We start from the raw sequence: 22,333 nt of genomic DNA, 5'->3' as shown, positions 1-22,333 counted from the left end.
AAAACCCAAGCAGGAGGGAGAGAGGCCAGTTCCATGATGGGCTTAAGCACATGGGCTCCCAGCCAGTCAAGCCAGGCATGAGACACAGACCAGCTATTTACGTGCTGTGTGACTGTGGGCAAGTGGCTTAGACCTTCCAAGTCTTAGCTTCCCTCCTGCCAGGGTCGTCAAGAGGATTAAATGCGCTAATTTGTGTGATGGGCTCAGTGCAGGGCCTGGTCGAGAGCAGGTGCACAGGTGGAGGGGAATGGTGTGCGTGTGGGACAGATTCCTAGAAGGGCCCACGGGGGACGAACAAAATGTCTCAACCTGGAGGTGTCCCCTTCCTGGCCACTCAAGTCACCATGAGTCATCCTAACTCTTCCCTTAAGGGACAGCATCTCCTGCCACCTAGGGTCATCGGACATGATTCAGAGCCTTCTAGGAGAAGTCTATTTATGTTTCCCATTATAAAATAACACGCTTATTATAATAAATCTGGAAATTATAGAAAAGCAGAAAGAAAGCAAAAGGTTTTATTTAAACACCAATACTGACCACTCTTGATGCTTTAATGGTTTCCATATGGGATTTTTTTTTCCCCCCTGGGCACAGGTTTTCTTTATTCTCTGTAATATGATTGGGACCTTAGCTTTAAGACATAGAGCTGGAAGGAAACTTGGGGGTCAGGTGGCCCAGCGTCCTCAGTTGACAAGCCAGGAGACTGGCCCAGAAGAGCTCCAAGGCCAGTAGTGACAGAGCTGCTGCCCCCAACTCAGCACCAAACCCGTCTCCAGCCTTGAAGGTGACAGTTGACAGTGGATCTAGGCTTTCCATTTTGAGGGAGTCTATTCCATGGGCTTCCGTAACCTCCCCCCAAAAAGCGGTTGGTTCTGGTTAACCCCCTCCCCCATTCCCAGAAGGAGACACAGCAGTGGGATGGGAGTAGGAGTGTGTTAGGGAGAAAGGGAGGGCTGGCAAAGCCCAGCAAGGGGCATGGCCCTGTGTCTGTTCCAAGGGTGGAGCCAGCCAACAGGGTCACCCTGTCCCTTTAAGAGAAGGGGGAGAGCAAGCCCCTCTCAGCCATTCTGTCCTGTCATCTGTCCTGGCCAAATCCAAAAGGGAAAAATGAAAGAGGGCCTAGGAGGAACAAGTCCCAGCCATCTCCCAGGATCCCTCCCTCAGCTCTAACACCTCAGCTCCAGCTAACGGGTGAGTGGGGTCCGGCGACGGTCTGGGTGCGTCAGGGGGCTGTGGGACCTGTGTGAATGTGTGCTCGTTGGGGGAGGTTCTCAGGAGATGTGGGAGGCTGGAAGTTGAGGGACACCTGGGAGGAGATGGGAGAGGGCTGCGCCCCTATTCCTGCCACTCTGCGGTGGGATGGCAGGAGACATCTAGAACAAAGGATAGAGTTAAGGAAGTGGGACTACTTTTGCGTCCACCCCCGCCCCCAATTCTGAGAGGAGTTCACTGCAATAAGAAGGGCAAGAGAAACAGAAACGGTGGGCAGAGGAAGGAGGTGAGGTCTCTCCGGGTCTGCTGGCTCCCACTCCTCCCAGGGGTACCGAGTTGGGTCTGGAGTCCTGGGTTGGAGGCACCATGGTCGCCCACGGAAAGCATCCTTGAGCACACAAGGGCACCCCTGGGTTTCTGCTTCTACAGTGCCGTCGGTGGCTGCCCGTCCCGAAGTCCAAGTTCACTCCCTACTGATGTGGACTCTGGAGGAGCAAGCGGTCCAACCAAGCAGGCCCGTGGGGGTCTGGCTAGAGCACCAGGGTGGGGCTCCTCCCCGGCGCCCGTCAGTCCCACGGAGAAGGGCACCCACAGCGGAGGCTCTCCTAACACCGCCTGCCCCCCACCCCCGGCTGACTCCCTAGTTCCCACAAAATCCCAGCTAACCCCAGGCCTCACCCCAAAGTTGGAGGGGGGCGAGCCGACCTCAGCCCGCGGGCCGGGGGCGTCGCGGCCGGCGCCGGCCTCTGACGCCCGCCCGTCCGCAGCGCCATGGGGGAGTGGGCGTTCCTGGGCTCGCTGCTGGACGCCGTGCAGCTGCAGTCGCCGCTCGTGGGCCGCCTGTGGCTGGTGCTCATGCTGATCTTCCGCATCCTGGTGCTGGCCACGGTGGGCGGCGCCGTGTTCGAGGACGAGCAGGAGGAGTTCGTGTGCAACACGCTGCAGCCCGGCTGCCGCCAGACGTGCTACGACCGCGCCTTCCCGGTCTCCCACTACCGCTTCTGGCTCTTCCACATCCTGCTGCTCTCGGCGCCGCCCGTGCTCTTCGTCATCTACTCGGTGCACCGCGCCGGCAAGGAGGCGGGCGGCGCGGACGCGGGCCCCGGGCCGCCCCCGCGCCGCCGCTGCTACCTGCTGAGCGTGGCGCTGCGCCTGCTGGCCGAGCTGGCCTTCCTGGCGGGCCAGGCGCTGCTCTACGGCTTCCGCGTGGCCCCGCACTTCGCGTGCGCCGGCCCTCCGTGCCCGCACACCGTGGACTGCTTCGTGAGCCGGCCCACCGAGAAGACGGTTTTCGTGCTCTTCTACTTCGCCGTGGGGCTGCTGTCGGCGCTGCTCAGGCCGCAGCAAGGCGTCCCTGGCCACCGTGCGCCAGGACCTGGCCATCTAGAGGCGGGCAGCAGGTGCTTCCGCGAAGACTGTCCCCAGGACCCTGCCCGAGCACTTCCCAGGTGCTCTCGTTGGAGTGGGGGCCGGGGGATGAACGGAGGTGGGTCCTGCTGCCCTCCCTGATCCAGGCGGCCCGGGACTGAGAGAAAGCGCACAAGAGGACATAGCAGAGAGGAAACTGGAGGTTCGGGTGGTGCCCAGAAAAACGAACCATGATACCAGCTTCCCGCGGGCCTCTCCTTGTTCAGACAGAGATGTGGCCCCTGTGCAGGCTCCCTATGAGTGTGCACACATGTACACATGTGGACTGTGAGCTGCGTGTGTGCGAGCATGCGTGTACCCCGCGTGAGCTGTGTGTGTGCGTGTGTGTAGGCACAGGGGCATCCTGTGTGGGCTCGCTGTGTGTGCATGGGCAGCCCTGTGTGGGTTCTGTGTGTGTGCATGACCGTGCGTGTGTGTGTGTGTGTGTGTGTGTGTGTGAGAGAGAGAGAGAGAGAGAGAGCGCTGATACGGTGCCAGCAACAGCCACAATGGCTCCCTCCCCACCTGCAGGGGCATTGCCCGAAGCTCTCCCCTCTCAGTGGAGCCCACGCTGGGAGGAGAGAGGTGCCCCTTCACCCTGGGCAGGCCTCTGTGTGGTAGGGCTTGTGGACGACATCCACACACTGGACTGTGTGGCCTGGGCAGGGTGGCCAAGCCCTCCCTTTGTTGGAAGTAGACTGGGGGTGGGCAGTAGGGTCAGAAGGCAGGACTCTTTCCCAGCTTCACTCCCTCACCCTGCTACTATTCCCCAAGACCATAAACACGGCCAAGTCCCTTCCATCCCCAAGTCCCTTCCATCCTCGAAAGAAATCTGCCCACAAACGTGCTCCAGGCCCCGCATTTCCTGTCCTGGGGGAAGACGAAGAGCTCCCTATGTGGCTGCCTTACGGCCCCCTCCTGTCTCTTCTCCGCCCCCATCTGTCTTCCTCCCTTGCCACCCCAGTGGGGCTGCTCTCAAGATCACCCAGGACTTCAGTGACATCCGGGGACCACTATCTGACCATGCCCTGGGCTTTATCCAGCCCTGCTGAGCAGGCCATCCCCACCCACCCTGCCTGATTTTCTCCCTAGTCCTCCTGCTTGCGCCCTCAGGGGCTCCCTGTCATCAGGGTAAGTCACACCGTTGTTGAGGCTTCTGAAGTCCCGCCCTGTCCTCTCCTGCCCCAGCTCCATGGCACGGGCTTCCTATGGTTTCTGTGCTCCAAACCATGCTGAGTTTTCTCTTCTTGCCAGGCACAGTGAACCATCTCCTTCCAGGTGTTTGAACATGCTGTTTCTTGGCCTGGGCCAGCCTGCCTCGCTGCAGCACCTCCTCCCCACCCCAGCTAATTCCTACCTACCTTCTGGTCTCATTTGGGAAGAAATAGATGCCTTCCCTCAGAGCCCCCACCCCCAAGTTGGAGCGAGATGCCCCCGAGGCACCTGTGCGTCCCCAGGCAGAGCACGCCTGCTGGAGGCATTGCTTTGCTCCACACTGGCCCAGAGTACATGCTTCGTAAATTTGCGTTCTCGAGGAACTGGAGGTGCCCCCAAGGCCCGGGGGCTTATCCACACTCATGGTGGTGTGCCACATTTCTCTGATGACGGTCAGTTATGTGTGCAAAGCCTGGACCTCCAACAAACTCAAATGTGGCTATCCAGCTGTTTTCCAGATGTATTCATTCAAGAAATATTTGTTGAGCACATACTATATGCCAGGCAATGTTCAAGATCAGCACTGTTCAATAGAAATAGGATGTGAGCCACATGTGTAATTTTAAATTTTCCATTAGCCACATTAAAAAGTAACAGGAAGCAGATGAAATTAATTTTAATAACACATTTTCTTTAACCCACTGTATCCAAAATGTTATTTCAACACATCATCGATATTTTTAAAAAATATTAAAGAGATATTTATTCTTTCTCTGCACTAAGTCTTTGAAATCTGGTGTGTATTTTATGCTTAGAACATATCTCAATTTGGGCCAGCACATTTTTTTTTTTAAGATTTTATTTATCTGTTTGAGAGATTGAGACAGAGGGACAGAGAGCACCAGCAGGGAGGAGAGGGAGAAGCAGACTCGCTGCTCAGTGGGACTCGATCCCAGAACCGACTGAGCCACCCAGGCACCCCTGGACCAGACACGTTTTTAAGACTCAGTCACCACATGTGACTAATGACTGCTGTACTGAACAGAGCAGACCCAGATGTTGGGCTCCAGTGGTGAACAAAACCTGCTTTCTGCAAAGCTTACATTCTGGTGGGAAGGCAGGCAATAGACTTTACCGCCAGGTGTCGGTCAGAATAGGGCGAGACAGTCACTATCCCTGAGGAGTGACATTGGAACGGAACATAGCAAAGAGCCAGCCATGAAGCTGGCTCCAGGAAGAGCATTCCCGGTGGAGGGAATGGCAAGTGCAAAGGCCCTGAGGCAGGAATATGTTGGGGGTGTTTGAGGCCAGGAAGGAGGCCCATGTGGCTCAAGTGGAGTAAGGAATGGAAGGGGGGTCACCAGCTCCTCAAATGCAAACCCAACTGCCTTAGTTCCCCCTCTCAGTGCTTCTATCTCCATCCACCCAGGCCACCTCCACCCACTGCAGCCAAAGCCTGTCTCTGCCTACCTCCCATGTCCTGTCAATCACCTGGTCTTCCCATTGTGCCGCCTACGCATTTCCTCCCCTTACACACTCTCACCCCTTTGGGGGCTGCCCAGGGTTGGCCCTGTCACCAGTGGCCTGGTGTGCTCCCACGGCTTCTGCTCTGCTCCCTGCAATTGCAATCCCAACAGCTCACTGGCTGGCTTGAAATCTTTCACTCCCATCGCCCTCAGGGTCAAGTCCAGCTCCTGACCCAGCCCTGGCCTGAGCCCATCCCAGCCTCTCCAACTTCCTTCTTCCAGCATCCCAACCAAGATGCTTAAAGCACAGAGCTGCTGACAGTTGCGGGTCAAATGAAGCTATTTATCACCTGTGGCTAACTCTTCCCCTTAGACTTTCAGCTGGGAGGGGGTGCCTCTTCCAGGAAGCCTTCTGAAACTTGCCCCAGGCCTGGCTAAATGCCCTGAGCTGCCATAGGCTCCAGACTTAGTCACTGCCTTCCCCAGGTTGTACCCCAGCCACCATCCTTGGGTCAGTCTCCCCTGTGGAGGAGGGGGCCGGACCCAGTGCAAAGCACCTGTCAGACCTCAGTGATCAGACAGACTCCACAGCGGGGTTCTCAACTGGGCAGTTCTGACCCTTGGGAACCCTTGGCAATATCTGCAGACATATTAGGTTGTCAGAGCTGGGGGGAAGGTGCAACTAGCATCCAGTGGGCAGACACCCAGAATGCTGCTAAAACACCCCGCGGTGCATAAGACAGCCCCCCCCCCAAAGAATCCCTGGGCCCAGAATGTCACTTGTGCCGTGGTTGAGAAACTGCTCAGCAGCGATTAACTGTGTGAGCCACTGAGGGCAACCTCAAGCCCCAGGATCAAAGGTACTACCCGGGGCGGGGGGGCACTCTGTAAATGTGGGGCCGCTGCTCTAGTCGCCAGGATGAGGGCGACCCTCTTGGCGTTCGGTAGGCCCGGGCTAGAAAAGCCAAGATGCCCTCCTGCAATACAGAATTATCACGCGTGGGGGCGCCCGTGGCTCAGTCGGAGGAGCCAGTGACGCTTGATCTTGGGGTCGTGAGTTGGAGCTCCAAGGTGCGTACAGAGCTTACTTTAAAAAAAAAGAAAGAAAAGAATTGTCACACATGACTTTAGAATGTCCCGCTGGACAGTCACACGGTGAAAAACCTCTCCATAATGACCTGAGCCCAAAACCTGATTCTGTTTTACGAGTAAAACATTAGGGTTTTGTTTGGGGATTGGGGGGGGGGAGACATGGTTTTATTATACATTGTCAGCTTTTATTTCAACATTCACCTATATTCCTTAAGTTTCCTGGACTTCCTGTACAGAATGGCTTCCAACCTTTTCACTTCTTTTAAATCCCAATGTATTAAATTAAAAAGTAGAAGCAATCACAGGATGATATCCTATCTGCCATGCAGTCGTGTGCATTAGCACCCTGAAATTCATAGTCCTTTCCCTTTATTTCTCCTTTACGCTACAGTCTGAGAGTGATTTCTGTAAAGCACCCGGGTAGGTATGTTATGTTAATTTTCTGTCAAATACATAAAGAAAATGTTAGAAAAAAAAGTACTGGAGGAGAACCCCTGTCCCAACACTCAGGCGGGCCAGACGGCAAGATACGTGAGGACCTGCCGCCACCTGGTGGCTGAAGTGGAAATGGCAGGCAGACCCTTGTGGAAGGAGCTCTTCCTGCCCCGGCGCCCTGCTAACCCACCCCAGACACAGCCTCCACCGCCACCTAACTGGAGCCCTCAGACCTCAGTGTTTGACGCTCCTTTGGGGGCATCGGGGTTCCAGGAAAAGACCTCTGGCTGAGAGGTGTGAGCCCTGAGTACTGGGCCCCCCCATCTGCAACGAATTCTCTGTGTGACCCTGGGCAAGGGCACTGCCTTCTCTGGGCCTTGATGTGTAGTGTGAAGGGTGGGCAGAATTGGTGTCACCACAGGCCTGCCACAGTTGATCCTCTCAACCAGGAGCAACCAAGTTCCCTTGCAACCTGTCCTCTGTACCTTCTGCCCACAGAGTGACCTTAGGGGTATGCAGGGGAGGGCAGGACAGTCCTTGGAGGCGCAGGGATGGATGGGGTGGCCTTCTAAGCTGCTGTCCCAGTCCTATGTTCTTGTAGGTTGCCAAGGGTACCTGCCAACCTCCTGACCTGGGTACCCATGCCACCTGCCACTCCTGAAGGTCAAGTCCAGACTAGAACTCCTGCCACTTAGTGACCACCCCCCCAGACCCAACCTCTGGCTTCCAAAGGCTCAGGACTCTCTGAAGGCAGAGGCTGGCTTCCTCCCTCAGACCAAGATTCCCAGAGAGCTGGGGCTGGCTTCCTCCCTTAGACCAGAGAACTCCCTGAAGGTGGGAACCTTTCTCCTCTCCCCTCCCCACCTCCAGACTGGAGCTCCCTGACACGGGCTGTGTAGACCCCTAGACAGAGGGCTTCCCAAGGCCTACCTTGTTTCACCGAAGACCCCAGCGCAGCAAGGCAGGCCCCAAAGGTGGCTTGGTCCCTGGTGCTCATACGTGACCCCCCCATCCCCAGCTCCCTGCCCACGCAGCAGGAGAAGGCAGCAAGGCAGTGAAGCTCTGAGGCACGTGTAGAATAAATAGAACTTTATTCTTTACCCAGTATCTCAGTGGAAAGTCCAACAGTAACAGGTGCACCAGCGGGCTCTGGGGGGATGAGACCCCAACCCCGGGGCAAGGAGGGCAGGGCAGAACCAGCTCCCCCAGCCTGGGGGTGCAGGGGGTGAGGGGAGGGAACCCCCTGTAGGCCCGTCCTGCGGGGCAAGGAGGGGGCACGGGGATGGGGTGGGGAGCGGGGGGCAGGCCAGGGAAACGGAGGAACTCAGGCCAAGTGTCTGTTGGCCCAACGGTCCGCTCTGTGTGTGTGTGTGTGTGTGTGTGTGTGTGTGTGTGTGTGTGTGTGTCTGGGGGCCCTGTGGGCAGTGCTGGTGGCTGTGAGGCTGGGGGACAGGGGCAGTTCGAACTCCTGGGCCAGCCCCTTCACAGTGGGGGCTTAGACGATCTCAGCCCTGCTGGAGTGGCAGCTCTGCCAAGGCCACAGGGCTGAGAAACACACACGAGCACGTTCTGAGGGCCCCCCTTGCTTTGCCCCCTGCCCTCGCATGGTGGGCCCCCCTCCTGGGGGCTGCCTGAAACCGTCCACGCCCAGTGGTTAGGCAGAGGGAGAAGGGGAGGACAGACCTCGGAAAGTTAGTACTTCACAGTTTTAAAGAGAAAACTGAGGAGAGAAAGGCTGGGGAGGAGGGCTAGGGGGTGCAGGGACATGGAGAGAGAGTGGGAGCCCCTTCTGAGCCGCTCCCCTCCCCCAAGACCCACCCCCCTCCAGCTCTGGATCCAGCTCCCCCCAATACACAGCACAGATTCCTTCAGTATAAATGTGCTTAAAATGAAAATTCTTATTAAAAAAATCAAAACCAAAAAAAAATTAAAATAAAAACAAAACCAGCGAGAATTAATACCTGGGGGTTGGTATGGCAGAGTATGTACAGGGGGAACCCCCCACCCCTGGCCCACCCCCTCTGTCACCAACCGAGGCAGGGGGGTTTCCCAACCGGGGGGCAATGGCTTGCGGGTTCTGAGTATGGGGGAGCCAGGTCCTGGCATTTGCTGGTGATGAAGATGTGGCGAGGGGGGCAGAGGGCTGTCTTGATGAACGCAAGGCCCCCAGGCTCCGTCCTGAGGCCCAGGACCAGGGGTCCTCACTCAGTTCACGACATTGCCCCTGCCGTCCGCCCAGGCTGCAGGAGAGGCAGTCCATCCTGCCCGGGCCTCCCTCTGAAGAGTCGCCGCCTCCGCCCTCCTGTCCCCGAGGAAAGGGAGGACAGGCAGGGGGGTAGGGCCAGTGGGGGTCGCATGGTTGGTAGAAAGGCAGAGAAAAGCCAGGGCGTGGGGTGAGGGCTGTGTCCACGGGGCACGGGCAGTCACGGGGAGTGGGTGGCCGGGCTGCTTCTGTTCGAGCTGGGGCTGAGGCTGGGGCTACAGCTGCCAGGCGGGGGGGCCAGGCCCCCCCCATCCCGCCCCCCGCCCCCTGGCTGTCCGCTCAGAGTGTCCAGGCCCTCGGAGTTCTCCAGCATTTCCTGGATGAGAGGCGGCATGGAGCCCGGGATCTCCATCTTCAGCGTGATCACCCGCTCGGCCCCTGCAGAAAAGGGACGGCGGTCAGCACCCGGCCGCAGCCTCGAGAAGCCGCAGGAGGGAGGCCGCAGGGACTGGGCCCACCAATATGGGCATCCACCGTGGACGGAACTCGGGGCTCGTTCTCTGACATAAACCGGCTCTCTCAAGCCCCCAAGTCTAGGGGCAGCAGTGGTTCCAAACCCAAGCTCTGGGGTCAGAGTCCCCAGGGTTGTCCCGGGACCCTTCCTCTGTGTTGTGTGTCACGGATTCTCCTACTGACACCTCACAACTCTGTAAACGCCATCGTGACCCCCATGCCTCAGAAGGGAAACGGAGGCTCAGGGCTGTTGAGTGACCAGCTCGACACACACCCACACGGTCTGGCTGCAGAGCCCTGCCCTCCACTACCAGGCAAAGGTGACAAGGCCACCTCAGAGCTCACGGGCAGGAGGAGGGCACGGGGAAGTCCAGAGGAGTGGGGCACCGTCCTGGGCACAAAGACACGGGGTGCTGGCTCACACGTGGGGGCCTGACTCTGGGCATGGGAAGGGGGTCCCAGATCAGGCGCTGGGGTCCAGCTGCCGCAGACACACCGGGCACGGGCCTCACCCTTAGCACTGATGCTTCGCAGGTCCGTGATCTTCATCAGCATCTTGGGGAACATGTGGGGGCGGCTGGGCCTCCGTTTCCGCACGTAGACCTTCAGCGCCTCCAGCAGCGGCTCCTGAAGCATGTCGACCCTGTCTGGCTGCTCCAGGTCCTGCCGGTCTGAGCAAGCAGATGCCCCCTGAGCCACCGCCGAGCCACCGCCTGGGGCCAAGCCAGGAACACAGCCGCGCTCCCAGTCTTGGCCACGGGGGGGCGCGCTTGCCCAGGCCACAGGCAGAGATCTCTGCTCCTGGGACCTCCCGATACCGGGCGGAGGGTCTGCGGCTGTGAGAAAGGCCCTAAGGGGCTCTTCAATGTGAGCTGAGAGGAACTGGGGTGGGGGTTGTCCGGGGCCCTGACAGCCCAGTTCATAGGGATGGGACCCCTGAACACCAGCAGCGCCATCCTCAAGCAAAGGGAGGACGCCCACTAGGTCTCACTCCCGTCCGTCAGGATGGACGCCAGCACAATGCGTCCCAACTCTTAGCAGCCAAACAGTAACAGCCGCCGTTTACCCGGCCTCACTGTGGGCAACCTGTGCCTTATTTGTTACCCTCCTAATCCCCCAACTTCATGAGGTGGACACCATTACTGCCCTACTTCAAAGAAACAGGGGTTCAATGAAGTTCAGCAACCCGCTCAGGGTCCCAAGCTGGCCAGGATTTGAACCTGGGGGGTGGACCCTCAAGCTCTCACTCGTAAGCCCCCCAGTAGGGAAGCAGACGTCGGGGGGTCCGCTGCTACTCCCTTGCTGTGTGGCGGCAGACCGAACCCTGGCCCTCTGCATTCTCCGTTCACCCCTCTGACCGGTCCCCTTCTGATCTGACCCCGGGCCTCTCCCTGGAAGAGACTCCGGGGGCTGCCCGCCCGCCCCGGGCCTGGCCCCCCAGCCCCAGGCCCCCTGCCCACCTCCACAGATGAGACAGATGGCACTGAGAAGCCCAGTCTCAGCATCATCCATCTCAAGGGGCAGCAGCTGGTTGGCGAAGGCGAAGACCAGGTCCGTGAGGGGGCCGAAGCCAGCATTGTGCATCTGGGTCCGGTTCAGGGTCAGCCCGTCGGAGAAGGTCATCGTGTCCTGCTCGGGCGTGTACCGCGTGCAGATCCGCAGGATCTGGGTGCAGAAGGGCGCACGAGTTCAGGGACCTGACCCATCTCCCCAGCACTTCCAGTACCAGCATCCCCACAGGACCACCTGGCAGGGGGCCAAGCCAGGGCTGTCCGACAGAACCTTCTGCAGTGATGGAAACGTTCTATGTCTGCACCACGCAAATAGGAGCCGCCAGCCAACGCAGCCACTGGGCACTTGAAATGTGGTTAGTGCAGCTGAGGAACTGCACTAAATTTAATCTTAATTAATTTAAATTTGAAGAGCCATGCACAGCAAGTGGCTAGTGCACAGTGCAGATCTGGTTCATCCGGGGTCCACGCAGAGAATCGAGAGGGAAACTAGAATCTTCAGCAGGCAAGGATCATAGCAGGTTTGGGTCTCCAGTACCCAGGACTGGGTGCACAGCAGAACTCCAGGAATGTGTATCAGCTTCAACCATTTCGAACCCTGATCCAGGGCTGAGACTCCTGCGTCTGGGGCACGGGAACAGGGGACTACCCAGAAATGCCACAACAGCTCCTCCCACCCCATCCCTACCAGGCAGTGGCCAAGAGGGGACAGGGGGGCTGAGCCCATGAGGGAAGTCAAGGAGGAGAGTCCTTCCAGCCTTGACTTTGACAGTCCCCACCACGCACATCCTGCCTCTAGCCTGGCCACCCCCTGCCCCGCCAAATGCCCTACAGTCCCCTGAATCCAGCTGGCCTCACACCCTCGGGCCTGTCACACCCTGTTCCCAAGTTAGGACCTTCTATACAACCCGGGGTGCCCCCTCCTCCGGGACGCCTGCCCTGGGGCCCCGCAGCTGGGGCTCTCTCTCCTGCAGGGAAGGGACAGCCCGCCCCCATCTCTAGCCACACTCAGCACGGTTTAGTAACCTCTGTTTACAAATCTGCTGCCTCCACCCACAGAAGGTTCTCGAGAAAGGGGCCGCTGTTGTGTTCACCTCCATTTCCTGACACCCAGCTCAAGGCCTGCCACACAGGGTCCTAGGTGAATCTTTATTAGATGAAGAGATGGGCATTTGGGTGCTCTGGTGAAAGGTTCAGTGGAAAGAGGGGGTGAGCGTGGATGGATGTGCATGCGGGTGAACGGGTCAAGCAGGGTACATCCAGATGCAGAGGGGCTCGGCGAACAGGTGGCCACGTGGGGGAAAGGAAGGGTGGACATTTGGGTGGTGGGCATCTGGACAGATCGAGCCCAGATGTGTGTTTGGGGAAGGTGGTTATCTGAATGGCAGGACCTCCTCCCAGGACTCAGGGGCAGGGCCCGGGTGGGCAGGGAGCAGACCCTCACCAGGATGTCCAGGCAGGCGGCCTTGAGGAGGGTGATCTGGTCAGCAATGGTGAGGGTGGTGAAGCCGGGCAGCTGCTTGGCGAACTCCACAGTCTTGATGATGCACTTGGTGGAGAGTTCACTGAACTTGTCCCAGAGGTCAATGTCCAGAGAGACACGTTGCTCTGAGCTGTTGTTCTGGGAGGACGGGGGAGAGTGAGGGCCTTCTCCTCACGTACCCCTTCTCGGCCTGGCTCTGCCGCCCCCACAGGCCTGCCCTCCACCCGCTTCACTTCCCCAGAGCTCCTTGATCAGGAAGCAGCAGGAGGAGGGAGAAGAGGGGAAAGGACACGGAAGCCCGGGTGGGGGTGAGGAGGGGCGAGACGGAACCTGTGGCACTGGGTGCACCCCCCGTGCCAGGCTGGGGGAAACCATACCGTAGTGTATTTGCCCAGCTGGCAGAGGGCCGGGAAGGTTTCCTGGTGCGCTTTGCGCACCTTCTCGATGAGCTCCCCCACCTCGGGGGTCAGCGTGTAGCTCTCAGAGCACTCGGGCTTGGGCGCCTCCTTCTTCTTCTTGTTTCTGTCATTCCTCACAGCTGTGGAGGGCAGAGGCCAGGGTTGCAGCAGGTGCGGGCAGCGGCCCATCCCTGCCCGAGCTCCTCCCACCAGACAGAGCCGCTGCGGCTGCCAAGGAAGTCACCCGCCCGGGGCCTCGCGCACACGCACAGGAATGCACACGCGGGAGTGCACGTGTGAATGCGCACATACGAGTACACGGGCAGCAAGGTGTCCACATGGCCCAGCCCTCCATGCCCACCTGACCCACACGCCAAGTCCGGCCCCAGCACATGACCATCGCACACACACCCCCCTCGGGGGCCCGTGTCCCCCGCACCGCACGCATCTAGGCTGGCCCACACTCCAGGTGTGTGGGTGTCCAGGGCTGAAAGCAAGCGTGCAGAGGATCCCACCTCTGTGCTCGGCCTCCCCTGCCCCCCGCCCCCGTTCCCTCTGCCGGCTCCTGCCTCCACTGGCCCCAGCCCTCCCGGGCAGCAGCCTCCCTGGGGGTCCCTGGGACTGGCTCAGAGCAGCCCCCCAGCCTGAAAGTGGGGGCCCGGGCAGGAGAATCTCTCGGCCCATTAGCCGGGGGAGCTGACAAATCACCCGGGGCGCTGAGCCGCACACACCACTCGGCTTTAAAGAAGCGAGGGGGTCGTTACCAGCCGATTATCCCAGACACACAATCACTCACAGGGCCAGTGGTGGCGGCTGCTGACGCTGGAGGAAGAGAGGGTGGGGGTGGGGGGCCCAGGGAGGGGGCAGCGGGTGNCTTTAATTCTATTGAAATGGCAGCTGCTCAGCTCGGGGCACAGAGCAGCCAGAGAGGAGAGGGAGGGAGGGAGAGGGGGAGTTGGCGGTGGGAGGGAGAGGGGTCCCCACCCTGGTCCCTCTGCGCTGAAAAGCTCTGGGAGTGGAAGGTGGCAGAAGCAGCGGGAGAAGGGAGAAGGAGGTGCTGGGCCTTGAAGGGAAGGGTCCCAAGTTGTCACTCACTCTACAGCACTTCCTGGCCACCAGACCACGCGTCCTCTGCCTCCTGTGGCAAGCGGCGGCAGGTTGCTGCAGGGCCCCTCTGCTCCTATCTGGGGCTCCTCGTGTCCCCCCCCACATCCCCTCCCCACTTCCTTCTTCCACTGCCCTCCCCACAAAGGGCTAGGGGGTCCTGCAGCCCCCTTCCCCCACCCCATCCCCCAAGGCTCAGGCTCCATGGCAACGGCCACGCAGACAAGGAGGCGTCTGTCAGCGTCATTTATCTCTGACATCATCAATCACCGGTCACCACGGCAACACCCATGATTCAACACAAGAGGGTCTCCCTGTCCAGCCCTCCCTCCCTCCCTCCGTCCGTCCATCAGGCCTCAGCTGAGCCCAAACTGGAAACCCCCAGTTCCTCTGGGATCTGAGAAGTCCCAATTCTCTCTTCCAACTCCAGGTCCCTGGCTTCACCAGACAATGGCTTTTAGATCCCTGTGCCAGCCGCAACCCCCCCAACACACACATAAATACCAACCAGCATCCCCCAGTGCAAGCCCTCCCCTGAGAGGCACAATCCAGAAGCCCTCAGGTATGCCCTGCGCCCCGCCCCAAAGCCAAGCAGGGCCTGGAAGCAGACACGCATGCACGCACGCGTGCGAGCACACACAGCCAACCACATGCGAACACGAAAGGCTGCCCACACACGGACACGCAGCTGGCTAGACGCGTGGACAGACAGACAGGTCCTTGCAGCTACATACAAACCGTTCTGAACCACGAGCCCGCACACCGTGCATCGGGCACGCGCGCTCCCATCGTGCTCGCCCATACACACGTCCCTCCTGCCCCAGCCTTTCAGGAGCGCCCAGCCCAGTGCACTCACACTCCTTGGACATGCCCACTTCAAAGCACTTCTGCAGCCGGCAGTACTGGCAGCGGTTCCGGGTCACCTTGTTGATGATGCAGTTCTTGTCCCGGTGACACGTGTACACCATGTTCTTCTGGATGCTGCGTCGGAAGAAGCCCTGGGTACGGAGGAAAAGGAGGCAGGTCAGCCACAGCCGTGGTGGCAGCGGGGCCAGCCTGTGGCCTCAGCCTCCAGGGCAGAGGGCCAGGCCAGCTGCTGCCCCAAGCCTTTGGCCATCACCTACCTAGACGGGCCTGACAAGGTGAAGAAAACAGTCCACCTACCAGGACACCTCCCCCCCAGCCCGAAGAATCCCTATGCCTGCCTCGACACGGCACATGGGCAGCGGTCTTCCCACAACCTATGCCCACAGCTCTGGCTTCATCCCTCATGGGGAAAAGGACCTCAGGGCTGCTAGTGAGTCAAGAAAAGGGGCAGATGGGACTAGATGGGAGAGAGGCCAGGCTCTGGAACCCACAGCCCCGGGCTCAGAGCACAGGAAGAGGCCACAGAAGGCCATCCACAGGCTGGCCAGAGAGGTGGAGAGCCGCACATGATTGGGAGTGAGGCAGGACACACGGTCACCAGCCCAGCCGATGTGCATGCCCACAGGCAGACCTGGGCCGCTCAGGGTCTACACACAGCCGGACCAGAGACAAGCAGACCAGAGACAAGCTGGGAACAACCAGACAGGACAGGCAGACACACAGAGTCCAAAGCCTTGTGCTTTGCCCTGCTCTCTGCCCCACCCCTGGGGAGAGCCACTCCATGCTCAGGGGCAGCCCGGGGCCTCCAGCCGCAAAGCTGAGCCCCAGTCCCTGGGGAAGACACCGACACAGAGGCTCGGGCCCTGGGGGAGAAGGGAAGAACCCAGGCCCACAGCTGCTGGGAAGGTGGAAGCCACATCTGTCTTCTGGAGCTCAACATGAAACCCAGTCAGACACGGGGGATCCCACAGCCTGGGCGCCTGAAGGAGAGGCCAAGGCAGGGCGCCTGCTCCTAACTGCCCCCTGCCAGGCTGCCACGGTGAGGTTCAAGCAGGGCCATGGGGGAGGCAGGCCGCCTGGGTCCCTAGCCAAGAGCCAGTTGGCAACCAGCTCATGACGACAACCTGGGCAGCAAACAGTAGCAGAGCGGGCGTATACCCTGCCCGCTGGAGAATGCAGGGGTGGGGTGGCCTCTGGTTTGGGGGTCCCTGATCATCTAATGCAGGCTTCCCCTCCTCCAAGGCTCTGCCACCTTCTGTGGTGAAGGAATTGAGAGCAGCAGTTTCCAAGATATCCCCCCACCAACGGCATACTCCAGGACGAGGCAGAGGGGACATCCCATTCATCTCATCAGGACTGTCCTTCCCAGTGACCCCCTCAACTCACCTTGCAGCCCTCACAGGCGCTGACCCCATAGTGGTAGCCTGAGGATTTGTCTTGACAGACAAAGCAAGGCTTGTAGATGCGGGGGAGGGGGGGCGGCGAGGGAGGACTGGGCACTATCTCTTCAGAACTGCTGCTCTGGGTCTCAATGGCTAGAGAGAGAAGAGGGGAGGGGCGGTTAGAGACCAAGGTCACCATCCCTAATACTGTGCCCACCCAGCCTCAAGATCTCTCCCAGCCTCACCACTGCTACCAGGACTCTCAGTCTGGGGCAGGGACAGTCTCAGGAAAGCTAAGACTTCTCAGCCAGACTTGGACAATGAGCTGCCAAGGAAGCTTCCAGCACCCCATCACTCCTGCCTACTCCCCCAGGACCCCACCTTCGCAACCAGAAAGATCAGAGGATAAACCATCAGATTTGCACGTAGACAGGGCTATGCTTGCAAGGTGGGGGCAGGAATCAGACTGGCTCTCAAGCCCTGGCCCCGCAGGGCAGCCTGGCCCCATCTCCCCCAAGTTAGGAAGGAGTTAAGGCCTCGTTAAGGAGGGAGGGAAGAGGACACAAGCTGGGGGCAGAGGAAACTGGGGTCAACAGGATATTCAAAGCGGCCACTCCCCCACCCCCTCTGCTTCCGCTCCCCCCCCCAGTAGCCACAGTTCTCCTCCACCGAAACAATCCCCTGGCTAGGGACCCAAGGCAGGGTGTGCAAAGAAGAGTCGCAAAAGTTGGAGCACAGCAGGTGGGGATTCCCCTGAGATAAGCAGGGAGACCCCTGGAAACAGGGAGAAGAGTCCCTCTGAGCCCCGGAAGCCCACTGCTCTGGGTGCCCCTGTCTGGGGGGAAGCAGCATGACAAAGGGGGGTCTGTTCCTATCAATGCTCTGTCTGTCTGCCCTCAATACTATGTTCGGGTTACTACCCTCCTCCCCTCCTGTTATTCAGCTCCAAGAGGGCAGCCGGTGGGGGGGGGTGACCCAGCCAACAGGGGCAGCCCCCAATGGCCAAATCCTCCCCACTGCCTGGGCCCCTGCCCATCACCCCAGGCGAAACAGAGCTGGGCTGGGTGGCGGCTGTCTGTGCCCCAAGCCTGGGCAGCTGGGGGTGTATCGTGCTGGATGAGAACTATGACCGAGGCAATCCCAGACTTCCAAGGTACCACCCGGCATCCTCCAGAGGCCTTTGCCAAGTCTACTTGCCCAGGGCCAAGGAAGGGCAAGGATGTCTCCGAGTAGGAAGATCCCAGCCCCCTCCCATACCCCCGAATCCTACCTACTCTCACCCCAAACACAAGGTTCTGGAATTCAGAGAGTCCCAGAGCTCCTGGTCCAAGCACCTTATAAGCCATGAATCCCGTGGCCCCCAGTGCAGGCACACAGAAAAGCCGCAGCTGGACACCCGGGGCTGATTGCACACGACCCCTCTACCCCTTACCTGCAGACACACCAGGAACTGCCAGGCGGTGATGACAGGGAACCAGGCCAACAACCTTGGCAGGGCCTTCCTGGCTCTCAGTGGGGCCCAGGCACCACTTCCCTGGTTAACCTGGCCGACCAGCATGGTTGTGGCCCTGTGCCCCCGTCCCTGCCCTAGACACCGGCCTGCAGAAAAGGAATAGCGGATGCCCAGACCCCCACCAGTCCACAGCCTCTTCACTGACCTCCCCTGGTCCTCTGCTGCTCGCCCCAACTCTAAACTGCCCTGGCCTGGTTTTCCCCCCACCTTACCTTCCCTGAGGCCAGACAAGCAAATCAGACAGGCCTGAGAACAGCTGCTGGGGGAGGCGCGGGGTTGGGGGGCCTGGGTGAGGCCAGGAGGCAGAGGGGTGAGCGACAAAGGAGCCCTTTGTTGTGCTAACTTTTTCCAAGACCTAAAAGGAGTAACAATAGACAATCCAGACTGGGGGGGGGGTCAAGGACAAGGGGGTGTGGGGGGACCATGGCCTAGAATCCCAGCCAGTTCCAATAAGCAGAGGATGAAGGCACTGACCTCCCCCTCCCCTGCCCTCCCCATCCGCCCTTTGCCCTGGGCCCACCCCTCCAATGCCCCACCTCTAAAACGGACAGCACAGGGAGACACACAGGATTACCAGGACGAAGGACAGACAGCTCTGAGGCCAGAGACGGACTAAAGGGGCAAAGACCCGTAGAAATTTGGAGCTAAGGCAAAGTCCAGAGGGTGTTTATAGAACTTAAAGAATGTGCTTTTTAAAATTGTTTTTTGACAGGATGGCGGAGATGAGCTGAGGTGGGAGCTCCAGTCTGGGCTGGTGAGGCCTCCTGCCAGCCCAGCCCACTGCAGCTGGCTGCCTCTGAGGCTCCGGTGCGCCCTGCACCCCCACCCCTGGCACATGCCCACCTGTCACCCAGGTAACAGCCCAGAGGTTTTGCACTGTGCCCTTTGAACCCAGAGCCCTGGCCCAGTCCCCACCTCCCCAGGCCTCCAGCCAGCAGCATCGGGAAGCCCGGGGCACTCTGGGACCCCTGTGGCCTCCGCAGTAGTTAGGACTCAGCCTGAACTCCGCACACCCGACCTCTGGGGGAAGGACCGTCAGAGCCCGGCCCCTCCCCACTCACCTCCCTCCCAGAGAAGCCCCAGCCCACAAATCTCTCCTCTTCCTGCAGGAGGAGGCTGCCGAAGCACCACACCTCATCAGCTCCGAGTCCCAGAGCCCCGCCGAGGGCTGGAAGCAGCCCAGGAAGCCAGGCGTCCCCTCCCGCCAGCGCTGCCAGGTTCCCCTCCCCCGGCCCTCTGGCGAGCGGGGGGCAGGAGGCACAGCGCTCCGGATTCCCCACACCCCAGAGCCGTTCTCAGCCTCGCACAAGGGGCCGGTTTCCTGGAGGAGATCAGCAGGAAATCAGCCGGGCCCCTGGCCAGCGGCTCCCCTCCCAATCCAGCTGGCGCCCGCTCCTCCGCAGCTCCCCTCGCAGCCCCTGGGGAGAGCCGGGGAGGGGGCGCGGGGTCCCCCCTGTACCGCCCCTCCTCCCCCCACACCCAGCCCAGGGGGGAGGGTGGGGTAGCTCTGGGTGTAGCGGCGGAAGGAGGCCCCCTAGCCCAGCGCCCCGATAAGCATCTCTCCCCCTCCCCCTACCACGGGCATCCACGTGTTTCACATTCTTGGACGTCTGGGAGCGGGTGGAGGCGTGAGCGGTGAGACTGGTGGGGGACAGATGGGGAGCCACATCCTGTATACCCCGTCCTCCAGTGCCCCCAAACGGGGCTCTGGGGAAGAAGGCAAGGTTCCCAGGGCCCCGCAGGACCGGAAGGGTCTCCTCCCCTGGCTAGCCTGCAGTCTCTTCCCACCTTTGGTGCAGGAGGCCGGAGGCCCCCTGTCACCACAGGACCTGCACATACACCAAGGGGCCCCTCAAGGCAGTGGTGGTGACCCCTGTACACCAGACAGGGTCAAGTCACCGCCCCCAGCAGCCTCCAAGTCTTTCCTGTGCCTCAGAACAACTCCCACACCCACCACTTCCAGCCCACAGTTTTGGGGCTGAGCCCACTGGCACCCCAATCACATATACACACACCTACACAGCGACTGCGGGAGCAAGGGAGCCCAGACCTCCAGCTTTACCCAACCCCCGAGTGTGGGAAACAGGCCTCTACTACCCCCTCACCAGCCTCACCAAACCCAAGGCCTGTTGGACTCCCATGCGGTTCCCCACCCCCGACCAGTGTGGGGCCCCGGAAAGCTGGGCTGCCCCCATGGAATGAAGGAAGAGATGGGATTGGAGGCCAAGGTCTCTGATCCCAGCTTCCCCCCAGTCCTCTGGCAAAGGCGGCCAACGTGCTGACAGGAGTGACCATGGCAGCTGTGCCCCAATGTTCCCACTGGGATGAAACCCCTTCCTCCAGGTCTGGAAGTTGGCAAAAAGGGTCCTGGTGTCACACCTCTTACCTCTCCCCTTTGGCTAAAGTCAGCAGACACACACACACCCCTCCCCTCCCAGGGTCTGCAGCCTGCAGCCTCCCAGCCACTGGGCCCCAGAGGCAAAGGTCAGGGGGCAGGACAATAGGAAAGGCTGGGGGTGAGGTGGCTCTGGGAGGGGCAGAGGTAGGGTGTCTCTCCACTTCAGGTCCCCCTCTACCTAGAGCAAAGGGGCTGGGGGTTGCCCTTCAACCTTCTCCAATCTGCCAGGCCTCCAGCGACCCATTCCACCCCTCCTCCGGGGCAGGCAGGACGGAGCAGCCGGCCGGGAGGGTGAAGCTCCAGGGAGGAGTGGAGCCCCAGCAGGGAAAGGGAAGAAACCCCACCCAGGTAACAATGGCCCCCTAGCGCCGGCTCCCTCCCACCCAGGTACACTACCTCACAGCTGGGTTCGAACACGCCCAGGAGTGCACCCCAGGCACTCACAGCTCCCTTGGGTGCACAGAGCCCCTCCCTTCCAGAGGAGCCCGACCCCAGATGGAGGACAGTGGGAAGGTGAGCAGGCAGCCAGGACTCCCGGGTTCTCATCAGTGTCCCTCTTAGGGACAACCCAGTGCTAGCCCCATCCCTAAGTGTAAACAGGGTAACAAAAGGACACAGCTGGATCGGCAAGGGATGCGTCCCTCATTTCCAGAGCAGCCCCAAACCCACAAAACACCAAACTCATCCCCCAGAGAACAAACCAGATTAGGGTTAGGAGGTGGGAGATTCTTCCCACCAGAGCAGCCTCTCCCCCCACCCCATTCGTGGCTCAGAAGCCTCGAAGATGCCAGCCAAGTGTCCAGGGCCAGAATGACCCTCCTCTGGACAGGTACCCCTCCCCAAGATGTAAGGGTTGGTTAGGATGGCAGACGGGTGTCAGATGAAGTTGCCCCTTCCTGCCACACCCCACTGCCAACACCAAAGACATCGAGCAGTCCCCTGACACCGACTCTAATGACACAAGGGCAAGGGCTGGGGGCAGCAGCTGTTGCGTGGGAGGGGGCTCTCCCCCAGGCTTTGACGGGTCGGATCTGGGAAGGAGGCCCCTCCTCCTCAGAGCAGAGAAGCCCACAGACAGGGCCTCTACCCCACCCTCCAGAGTGGGAGAAAGGACCACTCTGCTGTGAAGCCCCTGGATTCCAAGCAAGAAGATATAAACTGGGGGCAAGGGGCTTCACTTCCCCTGGCTGAAGTAGCAGGACAGATGAACGTTTCCTGCAGGGAGAAACCCCCAAAGTTCCTCAGCCTTGATGTAACAGAAAGCGCGCCCAGGGCTACTCAGGAGAGCCCAACTGTCCTGCAAGGGAACCCGAGTTTCAGCGAGAGAGACGGTAAAGTGACGAGTAGAGAGAAGACCCCCACCACGCCCCAGGCCCGCATCCCCGGTGGGAGTGGAAGCTCCACCGCCCACCCCCAGCCCCAGCTCCTACAATGGGAGAGGGGAGGCCGGTACCTACAGTGGTTTGAGCCATTCCAAAGCGGAGTCCGGAGCGGGGTGGAGTAGGGACCAGGGGCGGGGAGCCCCTTCTCCGGGAGCAAACACGCCCGGTTCTGGTTATAAAAATCCACCACAAGGAAGGGATTGGGGGTGGGGGTGAGCCCCCCCACTTCCACACTCTCGTACATCTTCCCCGCGAAGACAAGAGGTCCGGGCGGGGAAGTCCTGCGCGCCGCCTCCCTCACTCAGCCGGCGGCGCCATCCGCGGAGAGCAGCTGGGGGCGAGGGGCACGTCCCCCCACCCCCCAGCCCCGACTGGCGACCCGAGCCGGGGGCCGCCGGTCGCCCGAAGTCCCGCGTCAAAGTCGCCCGGCCGCTCCGCCAGTCCCAGGTGCACAGCGGGGAAGTTGTGTGGGGGAAGGGGGGGTCCCTCGGCTCCCCCCGGGAACGCCCGGCCGAGGCCCGGGAACTCAGCGGCTCCACCTCGAGGGGGCTCCCGTCTCGAGCAGCATGCTGTCCGAGGCAGAGTCCCGCGGCTCCCCAAGTGCGCCGGCGGGGGCGGGATCGGCGCGGGGCGGGTGCGCCGGACACTTCCTCCTCCCCGCCGGGGCTGCCGGGCTTCTCCCGGGCGAGGATTCCGGGTGGGGGTGGGGACCCCCGCGTGGCTCCGCCTTCGCCAGGCCCGGGGCGGCCCGCCGACGCTCGGTCTCCGAGGTGCGCGCCGTGGCCCCCCGCCCCGAGCCTGCGCGCCCCCTC

General features: G+C 60.6%; 2 protein-coding genes across 13 annotated transcripts in view; one reads left to right on the top strand and one right to left on the bottom strand.

The window, feature by feature from the left end:
- The first annotated feature begins 1,983 nt into the window (after positions 1-1,983).
- GJD3 (gap junction protein delta 3) lies at positions 1,984-4,520 on the top strand. The gene has a single exon (XM_034639897.1). The coding sequence runs from the start codon at positions 1,984-1,986 to the stop codon at positions 2,719-2,721; it is 738 nt and encodes a 245-aa protein (XP_034495788.1). The 3' UTR covers positions 2,722-4,520.
- A 4,121-nt stretch (positions 4,521-8,641) lies between these two features.
- The window catches only part of RARA (retinoic acid receptor alpha), a 43,004-nt gene continuing 29,312 nt past the window's right edge, over positions 8,642-22,333 (bottom strand). For 7 of the 12 annotated variants that reach the window (XM_011231969.3, XM_002924934.4, XM_011231971.3 and 4 more), the window contains 7 exons: positions 16,233-16,381; positions 14,836-14,977; positions 12,855-13,015; positions 12,439-12,615; positions 10,944-11,148; positions 9,996-10,154; positions 8,642-9,408 (listed from right to left, as the gene is read on the bottom strand). In XM_011231969.3, the coding sequence (XP_011230271.2) occupies positions 9,191-9,408; positions 9,996-10,154; positions 10,944-11,148; positions 12,439-12,615; positions 12,855-13,015; positions 14,836-14,977; positions 16,233-16,381 (1,211 nt within the window). In that variant the 3' untranslated portion in view covers positions 8,642-9,190. Of the gene's footprint in view, positions 9,409-9,995; positions 10,155-10,943; positions 11,149-12,438; positions 12,616-12,854; positions 13,016-14,835; positions 14,978-16,232; positions 16,382-17,660; positions 17,828-17,953; positions 18,097-21,592; positions 22,322-22,333 lie in introns of those variants that run through there. The other 5 variants (XM_011231968.3, XM_011231973.3, XM_034639893.1 and 2 more) reach the window with 5 other exon arrangements.

This window comes from Ailuropoda melanoleuca, chromosome 13 (genome assembly GCF_002007445.2).
Source record: "Ailuropoda melanoleuca isolate Jingjing chromosome 13, ASM200744v2, whole genome shotgun sequence".
Taxonomy (NCBI): Eukaryota; Metazoa; Chordata; class Mammalia; order Carnivora; family Ursidae; genus Ailuropoda; species Ailuropoda melanoleuca.
The sequence above is the reverse complement of the archived record's forward strand: the minus strand, read 5'-3'. Positions and strand labels throughout refer to the sequence as shown.

Coding starts and splice junctions, on each gene's coding strand:
- GJD3 (XM_034639897.1), top strand. CDS start 1,984: ATGGGGGAGTGGGCGTTCCTGGGCTCGCTGCTGGACGCCGTGCAGCTG.